Source organism: Sinohyriopsis cumingii, unplaced genomic scaffold (genome assembly GCF_028554795.1).
Source record: "Sinohyriopsis cumingii isolate HCF-2022 unplaced genomic scaffold, ASM2855479v2 utg000624l, whole genome shotgun sequence".
NCBI classification, from domain to species: Eukaryota; Metazoa; Mollusca; class Bivalvia; order Unionida; family Unionidae; genus Sinohyriopsis; species Sinohyriopsis cumingii.
In genome coordinates, this window is record NW_028315919.1 from 1,133,185 (window position 1) to 1,150,423 (window position 17,239).

A 17,239-nucleotide genomic window follows, 5' to 3' on the forward strand; every position below is an offset into this window, starting at 1 on the left:
GTTTCACATGCTGTTGCATTTACAACGTAGCACACCATGAATTAAGCAGTGATCTTTCAATGTAAAAGTACAGTCAAACCTGCCATTAAGTAGTTACTGATATAAAAAAAATATATGTTGACGTTTTAACGGGTATATATATATATATATATATATATATATATATATATATATACACACACACACAGTATCATATTCACATTTGTTTGGAAATATTTATCTTAAAACAATTATACAATATGTTTAACTTTATTGTTTTAGAAATTCACTTACCCGGTAGTATATGACGTGCCATTAAGCCCGCCCGTCTATCAATTCATGCACTGACATTGCATACTTCTGTATATAAAGTACAGTTATATATTTGAAACACTTAATTATTTTTTTATACTGCCTTAAGGTCAGTCATTTTAAGTCTCTCTGGGCTGGAAAACGAAATTTCTGTTGAAACTGTATAAAATCAGTCATTTTCTTTTATATTTGTACACAATTCTGGACGAATTAAATACAGTTTTAGCTGCCCAGTAAATTTCGCCTTTTCATAGACAAAGAATGTTTGTTTTCGTGCCCCCAAGGGTACGCTTCATTAAATATGTAATGTTAGAGTGTAAACGGAAGGAAACGGCACGACTGCCATCGAGGACTAATCAACACCACCACCCTCATCAGAGATTTGGCTAGGGATGTAGAATAAGCCTGGTACACGCTATTGCTTGTCGCAAAAGATGACTAATGGAGCTAGGAGCCGCGGTGGCTCAGTGATTAGCATGCTGTACTATCAACCGAACAAATGTAATTTCTAATTCTCCAGTGTCATCCCGCTTCGGTTACTATGATGATTCAGCACTGTATGTGGCCTTACTCTAGACCGATAGGGCCCGAGTTAGTCTGCACTAAATGTGACTGTATTCTAGACCGATAGGGTTTGAGTTAGTCTGCGCTGTATGTGGCCTTACTCTAGACCGATAGGGCCCGAGTTAGTCTGCACTAAATGTGGCCGTATTCTAGACCGAAAGGGTCTGAGTTAGTCTGCACTGTATGTGGCCTTAATCTAGACCGATAGGGCTTGAGTTATTCTGCAGTGTATGTGGCCTTTCTCTAGACCGACAGGGCTTGAGTTAGTTTGCACTGTATGTGGCCTTACTCTAGACCGAAAGGGCTTGAGTTAGTCTGCACTGTATGTGGTCTTACTCTAGACCGAAAGGGCTTGAGTTAGTCTGCACTGTATGTGTCTTACTCTAGACCGATAGGGCCCGAGTTAGTCTGTACTGTATGTGGCCTTACTCTAGACCGACAGGGCCCGAGTTATTCTGCACTGTATGTGGCCTTACTCTAGACTGATAGGGCGCGAGTTAGTCTGCAGTGTGTGTGTGGCCTTAATCTAGACCGAAAGGATCCTAGTTAGTCTGCACTGTATGTGGCCTTACTCAGATGTGGCTAAAATACTACCCGTATGCCAGATCTGGCCTGCTTTATCCGACCTGGCGACCTGGTTTTTCCGACAGTTTACATTATTGGGTGTGGATTTAAAAACACCTATATCGACGGCGCCATTGACGAAGTTGCCTATGCCTAATTTAGATAATTGCAAGCGCTGTCTACAGCTGTATAATATCTAAGGGCACAAAGAAGGGGGGAGGCATGGCTGCCATAGATGGCCTCTACTTTAAAAGGTTTTGGCCGGCTCTATCTGTTTAAAATCAGTCTCCACTGTCCTATGTGAATGTCAGAATGTGGACATCCGATTTTAACTATAGTTGCCATGCAGAGGGTCTAACCGAAATGACAATGTTTTGCATGACTACAGTTTTGTCATGGTGCTATTTCAAGGCATTTGTTGTTTACTGCTTAGTGACGTTCAAGTGACTTGTTTCTATTTTTGACTCATATTTACAGAGAAGAAATTATACTGCAGAGAAGAAATATGTTTGCTATTTTCATCCAGTATATTAGGAAACGTGTACTTTAGGTTACTAGTGCATTAGCTGGGACAGGGAAATATTATCGCATAAGCAATATTAGATGGTTGACCGCTAGTTTCCGCCAGTATAAACAACGTGGTTTGCACGTTCACGAAAGACGTTGTTTGGATATAAAGTAGAACACCAAGACCTGCTTCATTATTATACAAGTATGTTTGTTCCTTTTTAAATGTATATAATCATTTTCTCTTATATTATGTATTATTTTGTATTTTTAACCAACTTAGACTTCTTGTTTGTAATCAGGAATGTTGAATAATCCGGCTTGACTAGTTGTTGAGTCACACTGAATAATCGTTTAAAGCTGTAACATGTAATGGGTTTTATTACACAATGAAATATTTAGTACATAAAGCATCATGCTTGTAACTTTTTATGGCTTTAGACACTTTATTAATTTCATGTAATTTCAAGGCATATATTGCATTCATGACGTCAGATATATAATCTGTTGCATGTTATATGTAGGTATATGATTACAGTTTGCATGTTTTTATTGTCATGCAGTCACAGTGCTCAAGTCTAGGATATTTCATAATGCGGAAGGAAGGTATTACTGATTTATAGCGTATTTAATTGGGATATTTCATAATGCTGAAGGAAAGTATTACTGGTTTATAGCGTATTTAACTGGGATATTTCATAATGCGGAAGGAAAGTATCACTGATTTATAGCGTATTTAATTGGGATATTTATGCACAAGAGATGAAGATAAAGCTATAGTGAATGATGAAATGCAATATGTTTAAAAGTCTGAAAGATGGAATATAGAATATTTGAATACATAAAACAGACGTTTTGATAATCATCGCATTTTGATGATGCGGTGAAGGAACTTATATATAATTTATTTTCTTGCGTTTACTTTTCGTTGCTTAACCCCTAAAAGGAAGACCCAAAAAGCGATGTTTTGACAGCGTGTTTATATTAGGATTAAAACGTCTATTATTATGTACTGGACTGTTATGTAAGGTAGTTGCTTTTCTTTTATTCGTGTACCGAAAATCGTTCTGGAATAAAAATAGACATTGAAATACATGGGAGTTTCCGAATCTTTACTTAAAACTATTTCAGATCATTTCTTCGCTCTATATAAATCTTAATAGGTTGTAAACGGAATATGAAGATAAAAATGTCGGTTAACCAGCAAAACAAAACAAAAAACATAACAAAACAGTCGAGGAATCGTATGTTATACACAGTGGGATTTCTTTAACATTACTTTATCTCTACTAAAATTGAAAAAAATTACGTCATAGTTTGTTTTAGTTGGTATCACGTAAACGCTACTATCTCTGTATAAAAATAAAATCGAGAATTAAATAATGAAAGAAAGGAAGAAAACAAAAGAAATATTACATGCTTATAACCTATTATATTGTTGAGGTGGCAGGAAAGAGTGTGTCCACTAGTGAAAAGGTTAAAAGTGCACAGTGTCGAAATTTTCATATTATCTGATTCTGGGCGTTTTGTCCACTTCTTCGTGAATGTCGTTTGATGGCTACAGTTCTGGAATGTCCCTTAAGTTGAAGATACAAATTCATAGGGCCTCCAAACAGTAGGTTAATTGTAATAATAGTGTTAGGTCGACAAACAGAAACGTCTGGACGATCTCAAAGGTTAAGGCTACACTGGAACAGATAACAGCATTAATTCTAATTCTCACTCGGATTGCTGTTGGCTTAAAACATTTTTCAGCTATAGCCCATTTAATTGAGAGTACTTGATAATCCAATTAGCATGCGGTGTAAGATCAAAGACGTCATTTCATCCTTTTACGGGGGTGAGGGGCAAAACTTGATGGGCTTGTTAAATTTCGTATATAGGCAACAGCAGTTTTACATTTTACAGCACATGCAAATGGGGGTGGGGGTGGGCAAATACCCCCTGCCACCCCACCAAGACATTTCACACCTTATTTTACTGGCATGATAGCAAAATAAAAACTGTCAGCCAATCATTCTGAAGTAAAACGTCCGTCCACCCATATTTTGGGTACTGGGTACGATGCCCATTTGCAACGCTCTTTTCTATAGTTTCTATATCCGGCTATTAGGCTACTTAAAAAAGTTAACACAGCAAAACCTTTCTGTCGGTCAAGAACATATCACAAATCTAAATTTTCAATTGAGGTATGTTTTCGAATGTGATGACAAGTATTCATACTGTGTCATGATGAGTCATATATATATATATATATATATATATATATATATATATATATATATATATATATATATATATATATATCTGATACGTGAGATGGTCAAGAAGTAATCTTACATATACGAGAGAGAGAGAGAGAGAGAAGAAGAAGAAGAAGAAACTGGAAGAACTTAGTTATAAAGTGAAACACTATCTTTAGCAAGTTGTTTGAGAACAATGTGTTCCGGAAAATGTGCTTAGTATTGCAGAATTGTTTAATACATTTGTGTATCACGCATACAAGGGTCCAAATAACGAATAGGATGCGTTTAGCAAAAATCCTTTATGCTACTTTCTGCCAGGTCAATCTTTTGGCACCTCTCTCGTTCCCCAATCTTCAACTGCTGTCTCTCAGCCGATGTATCTCTCGATTCATTATAGCATACACTCTCTGTGCTGTCATTGTTTTCTGACAATTTCTATTTCACTGCATTGGTAATTAAATATCGACACAAAAATATGAGGGTTTTCTTGTGTCTGTTCCTGCTTCTTTCTCCATTTAACAAGTAAACTAGGCAAGGCTCACAAATGTTCTTTATATGTATATAATGCTAAGGCATTTTCTAACTTTAGTCTCCCACCCAAAGTTAAACTTCACCTTCGATATTGGAAATTCTCCTTTGATGAATGGCGATACTATGTTAAGTAGTAGTCTAAACATTAGAGCCGCAATATATACCATTGTTGGTGTAAAAATAGATCAGAGAAAACAAGGGAATTTCCAATGCTTGTATCTGTAAATAGCAACTGGGATTGTCGAACAGGAAGAAAGCAAATAGCTTGTTTTAAGGACACACCATTCGATGTTAGTGTATTCAGAGCAGTTTGTAGATGTCAGTAATCACAACAAGGGAAGTAATAAGTGCGTGTACATAAAAGAAACAGACGTAAACGTTAAAATAGGCATACATGCATAAATAGCGTTACATTTATCGCTTAAGTTATCAATTCTACATTGCTATGCTTATTACTATACCTTCTTGGCAATAAAATTTGTTTAAATAATAATAATAATAATAATAATAATAATAATAATAATAATAAACAAGAAACCAAATTTAGGAGAATTATTCCTATTTACATCAGAGTCGGTTTATATATAGACAGAAATTATTTTCATAAAGAAAAACTGACGATAGAGTTGATTTCCGGTTCATGGTAACATATTTTTCCCTGTTCTTATTTTCTTTAGATATAATTTGACACGTTTGTTGAAAAGTGGTTTCAAAAAAGGTAAAGTATAATGTCTTACAGACCGGGACAATGAGTGGGAAATATCCAGCCGTAGAATCAACGGTTGTTACGTTGTAACGAGCTAGTTATTGCTCTTTAGAGCGTCGTTTTCAGTTGTGAAATAAACACGTGTACTTCAAAAATCTATAGGATATTACAAGAAAGAATCAAGGATGCAAACAGCCGAAATTACATATAGGCGTTTAAAGACACAATTTTAATGGAGAATAGTAACACAATAAATGGAGTGTAATACAAACGTTACACTAGCTCCCTCGATTCATCGTGTAGAAATGAATGCAACTCTTACCGTAGGAGTACGCATGTGTGAACACAATAGTTAACGTTTCTGACCCATAAAACAAACTGAATAATGTGACTGTCCTATCACTGACTCCACCCACTCAGTTGATGCTCTCGCCAAATTCAGCTTAAGACGTTATGACGACGGGAGTCGACACTTAATTTATCATTCTAAATTTTGAGTATTTCCTTATGAAATTTAAATTATTATTCATCTTCGATTCATTATTGGGAATAACAAGGACTGTAAATTCTTAATATATCCAATATTATTATTTAATTCCAGGGGAATATTGGGTATATTTTGTGTAAGGAGTTGATGAAACTGTACTTTCTTGCTTACAAATGCATTGAAATTTGAATTTACTTGTACCGCACAAATTCAATGTTTTACTTATTCCTTCTCATTTCTTGTTTTAAAGCGAATGCGTTTCGTGCGCAAACAGTTAAAAAATTGAGACAGCTCATCGAACTCTTTGCAAATCATGCCATGTAGCTTTTAGTGATATTTAAAGGTCTCCAGTAAATACCGAAAATAATTATAGTAAAAATGAGTTCACATTGCCTCAAAACTACTCATACACATACACAGAGGCATTTTGAGTCCCCCCCATGAACATGTGATTGTACAACAATGTACATAGAACGACTAACAGATCATACATTTTCATTGACCCCGTCTACAAACTGTTAACCACAAACAATTTATGTAAACACCATGAAATATATTTTAAAATCAACACAAACTGCATGCTGCCCTTTACCTTAGCTCCGACATTTACTCATTGAAAATGAAAAAGCACTCTTTTCTTGAAGACAAATTATACATCGGACAATTTGTCTTTCTATTTCGCCAAATTTCGAATGTCTTTTACGTAAAATGCCTGAATTTATTTTTAAGAATAATTTAGTTGAGCAATACCACTATAATATGACAATGACAAACTAACTTAAATACAATAAACACCCTCCCTCACAAATCCTTACCCATTGCGTAAGAAAATGGCAACAAAAACCGTGTTGCTTTCAAATTGGGCGCTGTTTCCTTAGATTAAATAGAAAAATGAACAACTCCGAGGGACGTTTTTTTTTTTTATACATAACCTGTTCGTATGAATTGGATAAAATTCGACAAGTATTTTGGCATAACGAGCTCGACAATTATGCCGATTCGCTGTCCAATTTAGCTACCATTACCGAAAGGAAAAAACTTTCTATTTCCAAACGACTTCTTTTCAGCCTCTACCTAGAGACAAATCATCACATTTGACAGTCAACATCCTGTCATAAAACCGTTAAAATGTATGTAAAGAATATAAATCTGCTGCAAAAAAAGCTGCTGTTAGTATCAACACCATACGACGACAAACACCGCGGAACAGAATTTTAATTAGCAACTAGAAAGGTAATGCAATAATGACAGCTTTCTATTTTCGTACATATCATGCTGATTTGTTTTTCATTAGAGTGACATATTCTAAAATTAACAACAACTTATATACCTTTATTTATAAAAAAAACACGTGACAAACCTTTTACTAAATATAAAGAATCCTACCATATGAAGTATGGCCTATGTCACTTACTGTAGTGGCTGAAAATTGCAACTTGGTACTCAAGGCTGCTAACCTCGAGCGCTTGCAAACGAGAGAGAGAGAGAGAGAGAGAGAGAGAGAGAGAGAGAGAATCCAGTTGCGAATAAAGTATTGAGTAAAGAATATGTTTCTGGAGTCTTTCGTTCGATGAGTCACATCATATCATGAAAAATGCAATATTTTCAGCCTCATGAGCTCATATACTACAGTATGTATTACATTAATCATGACCTTAAAATTATTTTATCTGAAAAGCAACAAAACAACAGAACAAAATGTTTTTTTTAATTAAAAATTAATAAATAAAATGCTCAACAAAATTAAAACTATATTGACTAAAAGCATCATGTCTTACAGACTGGACGCAACCTCAGATTAATACACGCCAATCAAAATCACTATATAATTTCTTTTCTGTCTTTAATTATGATACGACTATTTCATACCGTTCATTTGTATGATGCCCGTGGCTGGATACGACCTCAAATGAATACATCATTTGGAAACTTCCCGTCAATCAATAGTCTTAAATGTTTCTTTTGCGCTGCACCCACCGTCGTAGTGTCTGAATCAGGAAGAAAGGCACAGTAGAAATGCATATAATTATACAATATAGCTTGGTAATATGTAGGTAATCACGAACGGTAAACTGGCATGTGTGAATCATTGATATATTCGTACTTGTTCGCTGTTGTGCTAAAAACACTGGAAGAAAATCGTAAGGGTCATGCAGTTTGATGATTATTTTACGAGAGAGAGAGAGAGAGAGAGTTACGAACACAACCTGTTACGATGGAAATCAGTTGTGTGAGAACCAGTATTATTAAACTTGTTACAGAAGGCGTACCGATTACTATAACATTGTGCATCAATCCAAAACGTTGAGGAATATTTTAGTTGTGAACCCTAATAAGCTTGTCCAATAGCAATATAGACTAACATTCCATCAACCCGTCCATTCATTCACAAAAACATCACGTCCACGTGTGTATAAGGAAGTTAAATATCTGAACCATTTGTGGGTAATTTATAATATTTCAATCTGTATACGAAGGCCGCCTGATTAAAAAATGTCAGTTGTCCAGGTCCGTCTGCGATACAAAAACCTCAAAATGGTTTACTTGCCAGGTATCGAATTTTGTGACATTTTAAACAAATAACAATTTTCCATTTCATATTCGAAGGAAATTTGCAAAGTTCTGGTGGAGAGATTACGTTTCCTTCTGTGCCGTAAATGTATAAACTGACAGTTAAAATTGTAAGTGACGATACGAGCCCTGTGTTCACTACTATTGCATCGGCGCTAAATAACCTTCCAGTGTTTCTGTGCCGTAAAACACCAAACCACCCAAACCAAATAGATCCAAGGTCCTCTGCATTATCTTTAGGAAAACATATCAACATACTAAAATGAAGCGAGATAGTTCTTGATGTTGTAGGGTTAACGCCATTTTGCAGCACAAGATAGGCTATATATGGCGGCCAGTATAATTGGTGGGCGAAGAACCCTGGAAAACCCCGGGAAGAACCACCGAGCTACGAGAAGCTACTGGCAACCAAGTTAGTCTACACTGTATGTGGTCTTACATACGCTAGACCGACATTCTCCCACTTCTTTTACCCTATGGTGCTCCCCAGAATCTCAGACGACCCAGACACATCCAGCAAGCATTCGAAACACTCTAGGTTAATCCCAGTACTGTTCGATAGCTGTACAGAAGCACAGACCAAAAGAAAGAGGCAGGCCGGCTGCCTTCTAGGACCACTATTATAAAACCTGGCCCGCTAGGTTGATCAGTAAGTGGTTTTGTTTGCTTACATACTTTTGGCCCTCTAATTGTTGGAAAGATAAAAATAAAAATAAAACAAATAACACGCATTCTTATAATTGGTTGTAGTACGAATTGAGAGCCCTTTTACTTTTGTCCTTTTTCATGTAATTACGAGACAATATGTGCATGATACGCTAGCGAATGTGTCCCGGTGTCATAATATGCCATTACATGTGTATTTTTTTATTTAAATTTTGGCGCTGTGAACAGAAAGTTGTTCAATCATTTTTGTTCGGATCTGTTTGTATCCTTGATTATGTTGAATCGAAAGGGATTCATCTTTAAAATGCAGCTCAACTAAGGTTATCAAAAGATTGGTGATTTAGTCTATTCTTTATTATACTAGAACTGCTGCCTGTGCACACTACACATATATTTTTGATTGTATACTGCTATTTTATCTTATGTGGCTTAAAAGTTAACACTTAAAAAGGACCTATAAAAATTATTCACGCAACCGGATGTAATATAAGCCTATTCGCTTTCATTGCAAGTATTTTGAAAGTTCCAACCAAAACTGAAATCAATGTTAATATTTGATGTAATTTATCTTTTGAATAAGAACATTCTACCTAAACTAGAGAAAAAGATACTACTAATATTACTACTACTACAACTACTATAAGCATAATAATGAAATAGATGATTGGCATATGCTCTAAATATGACGGCTGTCATTATGCAGCGTGGTTGGCAGAAAGAAAGGTGGGAGATAGTCAAAGCAAGCGTCATACATTTGCTGTTATTTATGTGAAATTTTCGAATTGCCATATGCATGCAACTTTTCTCGCGTTATTTAATTATCAAGAAATTAATCGTTTTGAAAAATTCCTTGTTATTGACTTTCGATATTGATATTCCTGTTTTTCCGTGAATTCACTGCATTACTTTTCTAACCTAGGGCTCTGTAGTTGAACTGGGTTTATAGAACATGATAGATACGTAATTTCCAGAAGAGCAATACTTGATACCTTTAAGGAATAAATATAGAAATGAAAGCACGTGGGGTTTTCCGGTCTCAATCGCTATTCTTAGTATCTCGTTTTGGGGGCAGGGGCCAGTTTTTATGTACAAATTTAATGCGGCAATCAGTCAGCGACATAGTTTTTAAAAAAATCATAAAAAATTAAATACACAAGTAAGGTAAAAAAATGTCCATATTTTTGGATATCTATATTAAAACAAAGCATAGGAATATTATCCACTTGACCAGAGAAGTCAATGGCAGTTCGTAGCAGAAGAAGTTTATGCACCCAACCCCAAATTTATACTTGTTGTTTTTTTTCTTCTTCATGTCAGAAGGTTATTTTTGAGACCATGTGATGCTCACAGTGCAAACACAAACCCTTTTCCTTGATGACAATTCTGCAAAACATTGTGTACTAAACAGGCTGATGGAATTAAAAATAGTTTTCATCCAAGCCGTTTTTGAGATATTCTACCTGCCCCAAACCCATGTGTTTACTGCTATGGGAGGCTAGCTCTTCTTCCTAACCGACTATTGGTATTTCACTATCAACATACGGCATAGTAACTATGAAAGGTGCACATGCCTGACATCAATTTCAAGAACAACACAAGCCCGAAACACCTAGTTCAAAAATATATCCATATCTTTAAATAGTAAACAATAATAGCTGAAAAAGTCGCACCAAAGCCTTAAGTTACGAAACTGGACCCTGCCACCGTAGACCCTCTCAGCAAGTTTGCTATTAATAGAGTCTGCGTTGCTTGTTGATTAACTTAGCTTGTTACTAGATTCCCGTTATTGAATAAATGCATTTGACATGAAAAGAAAAGTAAAAATTGCATTTTATATTTAGCAAATATCAGATTCAGATTCGTTATTCATCGGTATGCATTACATGATTATTGAACACTACACAAAATTTATCGTGAATATGAAAGAAATATATAAATAATATTCTCAATAATGATACTTAAGTTCATACACAACAGTATGAAGACTTCTGGGTTAGGATGGGATCTGATCACATAATTCGCTTTCGGATTTCAAATGCTAAATACACAGATTTTGCTAAACTGCATGCATAATTTTTACTTTCGTATATAAAGTTAAATGGGTTAGCGTGCCTGACAGACAGACAGACAAATTAAGTCGATCATAATCCCCGAGAGTTGTTGTTGTTCTTGTTTGTTAATAGTGTGCGGAATAAATAAAGCTAAGAGGTTAGTAGGATTGCCTTTAATACATGGCGACTTTCATACATTTACATATGGATGTCGATCACACACCTGCGTAATACGATTTGATAAGTTGTCGCTGTGTAACGATTATATATGCATACATAGAAAATAGATATGCATCTAATTGAAATAAAAACTAAAGGAAGGAGTAAATAAATAACTAAAATGACAATATCAACGATTTGAGGCAGGGGAGTAGAGTGTTCCCGTTTAAGGAATGGTTTCTTTCCATCTTGTTTTTCTTGCCTTCTTGCTTTGACGACGGTTTTATTAAATATTTTTTTAAAATAATTTTATAACGTATCCAATAAAATATCGATTATTGTTGTTCCAGTTGCTGGTAACTATTTTTCTTAAGAACAGTTGTAAATTATTGGGGGAGTAAAGGTCAGACAATTATCCGATTTCTGTTCAGTAAATCGTATGCAGGTTAGTGGGATCTGTGGGCGGTTATTCTTAGATTCAAAACATTAGGTCACCGCTTGTTTTATTCTTCAAAGAGGGTCAATCAGACATGACGAGAACGTTTTCTTTTTATGTACCATTAGACGTCTTACTAGCTAAACCTGTGCATTCATTTCATGTTTACAGGTATCAGTTCATGCATTTCGCAAATAGTGTAAACCCCTAACCACTTTGTATAATTTCTCTCTCTCTCTCTCTCTCTCTCTCTCTCTCGGTTTGGGTAGACTTACCACAAGAGCACTTTTTTATATATTGGCCATCCTTATGTTTCTCTGTTTGTCGATTAGTCTGCTGCCTGACCAACAACACAGTGAAAGAGAAAGAGATTGGGATGGGGGAGTGACCTTCGGACACATTAATATTTAATAATATTCTGTTTTAAAACCTTATTATAGGATTTAAAGAAACAACACTCTCCCCCCCCCAAAGAAAATAAAAAAATTAATAAAAAACCCCCAAAAAACAAACAAATACAAACCACAAAAAAACCCACAAAAATCAAAAAGAAAAGGAACCTCCAAACAAAGCATTACAATAGATTATAGTATGCGTGTGCCTCGTAGACAAGAAATTTACCGTAGTCTTGATAGGCTATGGCTATTTTGTATCATGTGAACTCTAGATAGACAGATTCCATGGAAAGTGTACACATACGGTTCTTGTAGGTCACTTGGTACAGGTTCAGTTTCAAGGGTTCCTTTTTCTTCTCTCATTCCGCATATTTCCACGCATTTTGTCCGTTATGCATGAGAGAGAGAGAGAGAGAGAGAGAGAGAGAAGTAAGTTTTCAATTAAATTACGTAATCTGTCTAATTCAGGTAGAAAGAATGGACTACTAATATTTACTCGTTCTTTATGTCGTTAATGATTAATCAGTGGAAATTCATTATTGATATATAGAGTATATAAGTGATAGTCTACTATATGTGTATTAAGGTACAGTGGGCGGATCATAATTTGATATACCTACAGAAACTGGTGTACCAATGTGCTTTAGACCAACGTTAAAATCAATACGGGCCTTACTTTTTATACTGCCATTTATCTTATCAAGAAACATAAGGCTGCACAAATGCTATAATATATATTTATTTCATGGGGGGGGGGGCTGGCGATGCTGTTAATATCCATTCCCTTTTAAATCAGGTTTAATATTTTCACTTGGTTATTGGTCCTTCTCTTGTTTTCACTCATAAGGAGTCAGTCTAATCAACTGTTTTGAATTCTATCATTCCTTTTCGAAAATTCGTAAGACACGAGATACAACAAATAAATGACAGCATCATAAAAAAAGATTTACTTAAAAATACACTGGGTCGAAAAGATTATTGATTAAGGACGGAAACGTCGGTTGATAATATTCTTACATGTTAGAAATCAAAGTTTATATGGAGGCTTTATTTTGAATTCTGATGCAAATAATATTATTTCTAACTGACAAACGATGTGTATGACTTAAATGTGGATATTATTTCATATAACATGCCTCAGTCCATGAACAGTCACTAAAAGAGGTGCACTGGTATCAAATAAAGACGATTCATACAGTTGTCTTTCTGAAGTATGCAGTTCCTTATTTGAAACATACGTATTTTGGCACATAAATACATATATGACACGAGACATACAGTTGTGTATTTGACAGATGAAACACTTTAACTAAACGGGCAATACTTAATTTATTATAAACAGCTATCTTTTGTGTTTTGATTTATCTCTAGAACAGTTGTTCATTTGTTTCATATTCTAGAAATGAATATATGTGGCATTTACATTTTTATGGAATAGGGAATTTGTTGGATAAGTAATATGACTAGAGAAGGTAAAGATCTTAGGCCATGAATACGTTTTAATAGAGAGGTCAGTTGTAATTAAATAATTACCTGATGGATGGATGAATGAATGACATAGACTGAGATTAATTAGTCCCAGTATTGTACTTATTTGGTTATAGTCAACAGATATGCCACAGTCTAATCAGGTTTTGAAACATTCATGGATTAAAAGACAGTTCGTTTAAATGGAATTCTGTTCAAATGATTTGCTAAGTGCAGAAACTTATCTCATTTAGAAAAAGAACGAACGTACAAAACATTTAAACGTGAGAGCAGACCCTCGTAAGGCTATGTTTAATATATCCGTGTAATATTTCCAGATATAAGCAGTTGCTTGCTTCATTTGTTCACATTCATTATTAAAATTATATTTTACCTAACATACATTGTCTGTGCCTTTTGTGTTACTGTTGTATTGACAATAATGTATTGTATTGTAATTTTTTGTGTTACAGTTGTATTGACAATAATGTATTGTATTGTAATTTTTTGTGTTATAGTTGTATTGACAATAATGTATTGTATTGTAATTTTTTGTGTTACAGTTTTATTGACAATAATGTATTGTATTGTATATTTTTTGTCGAAATTTATTATTTGGCTTACTCTTTACAGATTAATTGATACGAAAACTATAAAATGTTGAGAAAAAACACGATTAATAACTTTCAGTGGTACGGTGTAGCATACAACTTCCAAGTAAAATGTTAATGCACTACCAAAAACCACTTATATTGCAGGCTTTGACTATTCAGTAGTCAATATAGTTGTATTCAAGCAGATTGATTTAATTAAATAGTGTCAAAAACAACAAGAGACTATTGATGAAGTAATGTTTAAACCTCATTCGACCACGACTCAGTTCCTCGAAATGCTACACTGAATAACCTTGTGGAGAATATGCTTATGACAGATTTCATAATGAAGAAACACAAGTGGCCATGTACAAGCGCGACGAGCCGTACTGATTAAACACGTACTATTTTTGTCTGTAGTGGTGACTATAATTTTTGGAATAATCACGCGATAATAATGGTTTTTGCTAAATTCCATATATAACTAATCAGACGTGTCATATTATTGCCTGTTTGAATTTACTAACAACGTGGTTTTCACGCTAAGGAAATAAATGGCTTGTCTTTGCACACCAACATGGTTTGTTTCTTGTATGTACGAGTATTTTTGTTAAATGTAGATTATCCGAAATTTGTCTTATTAGGTAGCATTTCATCTTTTGCTCGAATGTTTGTGTGAAAACACATAAAATGGAATATTTTTATGCATTTTTAGAGTAATATTTTATATTTTATTCATGAGTATATTCATGCTATATGTTTAGTCAAACAGTTCACAGAGTATTATGCCTTTTAAACGCTGCTATATTCTGCGTATAAAGTAATACGCTTTGAGCCATTATTACTCTAAACACTAGATGAATTTCACGCATTTTCAAGGGACAGATGACTTTTGTACCATTATAGGTAAGTATATCATGCTGTCGGGAGAAGATAGATGCCTGTAACAGGATTATTTATATTAGCATGCACATGTCTATTAGTATTGAACTGGTAGTTGCCTTTATTAATGCTATTGCTGATAACATGACAATTGTTATTATTAGATATTGTGTTGTTATATTATGTGAGTCTTTCACCTTGTATATTCTTCATATCTGCAAGTTCCACAGTTGCAAAAAGTACTAAGTTTTAGCCTTATCTCTTTTGTATTAGCGACTCCAGTAACGCTTCAAGAGGTTTGTATCTTTAATGTTAACATTCCATTTTGGATTTTATATTAATCGTATGAAATAAATATCATTTTAATCATTCTAGAAAGGAGTGTGAGCCATGCCAAGAATCAAAGAGACCAGACGAAACGCAGACAAAAGACGCAGGTTGGAAGGAACCGGAGATCTGCGTTCCGGTAGCGACAATGAACGTCTAGAGAGCTTCCGATGCTGGACAGGACAGCTTGACCCGAAATGGCTAGTTGATGCTGGATTTTCATACACAGGTATATCAGTTATTAACTTGATGCAAAAGTATGATGATAAAAGGCGTGAAGAAGACTTTTTAAGGCAGAGACTTGTATAAATTTCACTCCGATGATATAAGATTCAACAAGGTCGACTTCGTTGAGTATCATCTTGCGTTTGAATCTTAACTCTAGGTTAAGTTTATGCCCCATTTTACACCTACCTTCGTGTAGTACCTTTTATAAATGGTAGATATCCAGTATTAATGGTACGTTGCATTTTGTCGTTTTATTTTCCTGCAGAATTATTTTTAAATGATCAAATGGTTTAGTATAAAGCATTTCTTATCGTCTCTTAAGCTTCTCGATGGCATAATAGTACGAATTTACCTTTCGAAGTCAATGTTTCTCTGCCACTTCCATTTTTATGCCGAAAGTGAGAATGCAGCAGTGGTATCTTGATTTAAGCCGATCTGTTTAATGTGTACGTTTGCCTGTCCGTCCCAGCTAGCCCATTGCTTAAAAGAAACCCGCTTTCCATGGGCAAAATATTTTTTGTTGTTGTTAGGAATGATTTTATTTTTTATGTTGATAATCTTCTTCGATTTTATTCCTTTATAATAAAAATTTGTTTGCACTTTTTATACTATTAAAGCTCAATTCTACAGAAATCGTAACGAGAGGGAGACAATTTCACTGGGCATACAAAATAAAATAGTATGCGGCGATATATCCGGGTTTAAGTTGTCAATATAATACTTCAGTTTCTTGATCTGTTAGGCAATGCTTTTCTTTTTAGTACTCAAATATTGCTTGAAATTACAAATTGTTCGACAATGTGTATCGAGATAAATTCATCAAATGCTGAGAATGTTTTCTTTTTAATCAGGAGAGGCAGATGCGGTAAGATGCTTTTCTTGTAATGTGGTAATCCATAATTGGACTAAGGACATGGATCCTCTTCTGGTCCACATTGCACGTGCACCCAACTGTAGACATCTGCTTCGTTTGATCCCAGTTGATCTTTTTGCTGAAATAAAGGTGAGAAATATTACAAAGCTCAGTGTCCTCGTTTTAAAAGTTATAACATTAGTTTTAGGTCAGGTGTGCGTACGGCCAAGTGAGATTATGGTATGGTCCTGCAACCGTCATGATTCGTCCATCGTTCGGGGTCCATCGTCTGTCCGTCAACGATTTAGTATTATCACTCTAGATAGCTTACTTTTTTATTAATGAGTTTTTCTTGCATGTTATTGGCTGGTCTTGTTACCACTCTGGAAGCTATAATTATTATCTGATTTTCATCAAACTTAGAATATGGCTTATATCTTTAAAATGGTGGATTATTTCGACAATAAGCAAGATACATGTATGCAAATGAGGTGATCTGATTGACTGAGCAAGTTACACTTTGGAAGCAATATTCTTGATCTGATTTTGATCAAATTTCGAATATAGGTTTATAAGATCGCGCACGGGTTCGGCAATGCACGGGATCTGTGCATATTAATGATGTGGTATTGCGTGTGATTGTTGACCTTCTTACCCTTCTAAATATTGAATTTCTATTACATTTTTTTGCCAAACTTTGTAAATTGGCTTAAAT

The 17,239-nt window shown here is 34.8% G+C and overlaps 1 protein-coding gene across 2 annotated transcripts in view; it reads left to right on the top strand.

The window, feature by feature from the left end:
• LOC149773582 (baculoviral IAP repeat-containing protein 7-like) overlaps positions 1-17,239 on the top strand; it is a 29,625-nt gene that overhangs the window by 9,911 nt on the left and 2,475 nt on the right. Inside the window, exons 1-3 of one of the 2 annotated variants that reach the window (XM_089946279.1) lie at positions 1,981-2,131; positions 15,492-15,672; positions 16,523-16,674. In XM_089946279.1, coding sequence (XP_089802405.1) covers positions 15,507-15,672; positions 16,523-16,674 — 318 coding nt within the window. In that variant the 5' untranslated portion in view covers positions 1,981-2,131; positions 15,492-15,506. Of the gene's footprint in view, positions 1-1,980; positions 2,132-15,491; positions 15,673-16,522; positions 16,675-17,239 lie in introns of those variants that run through there. The other variant, XM_089946278.1, reaches the window with a different exon arrangement.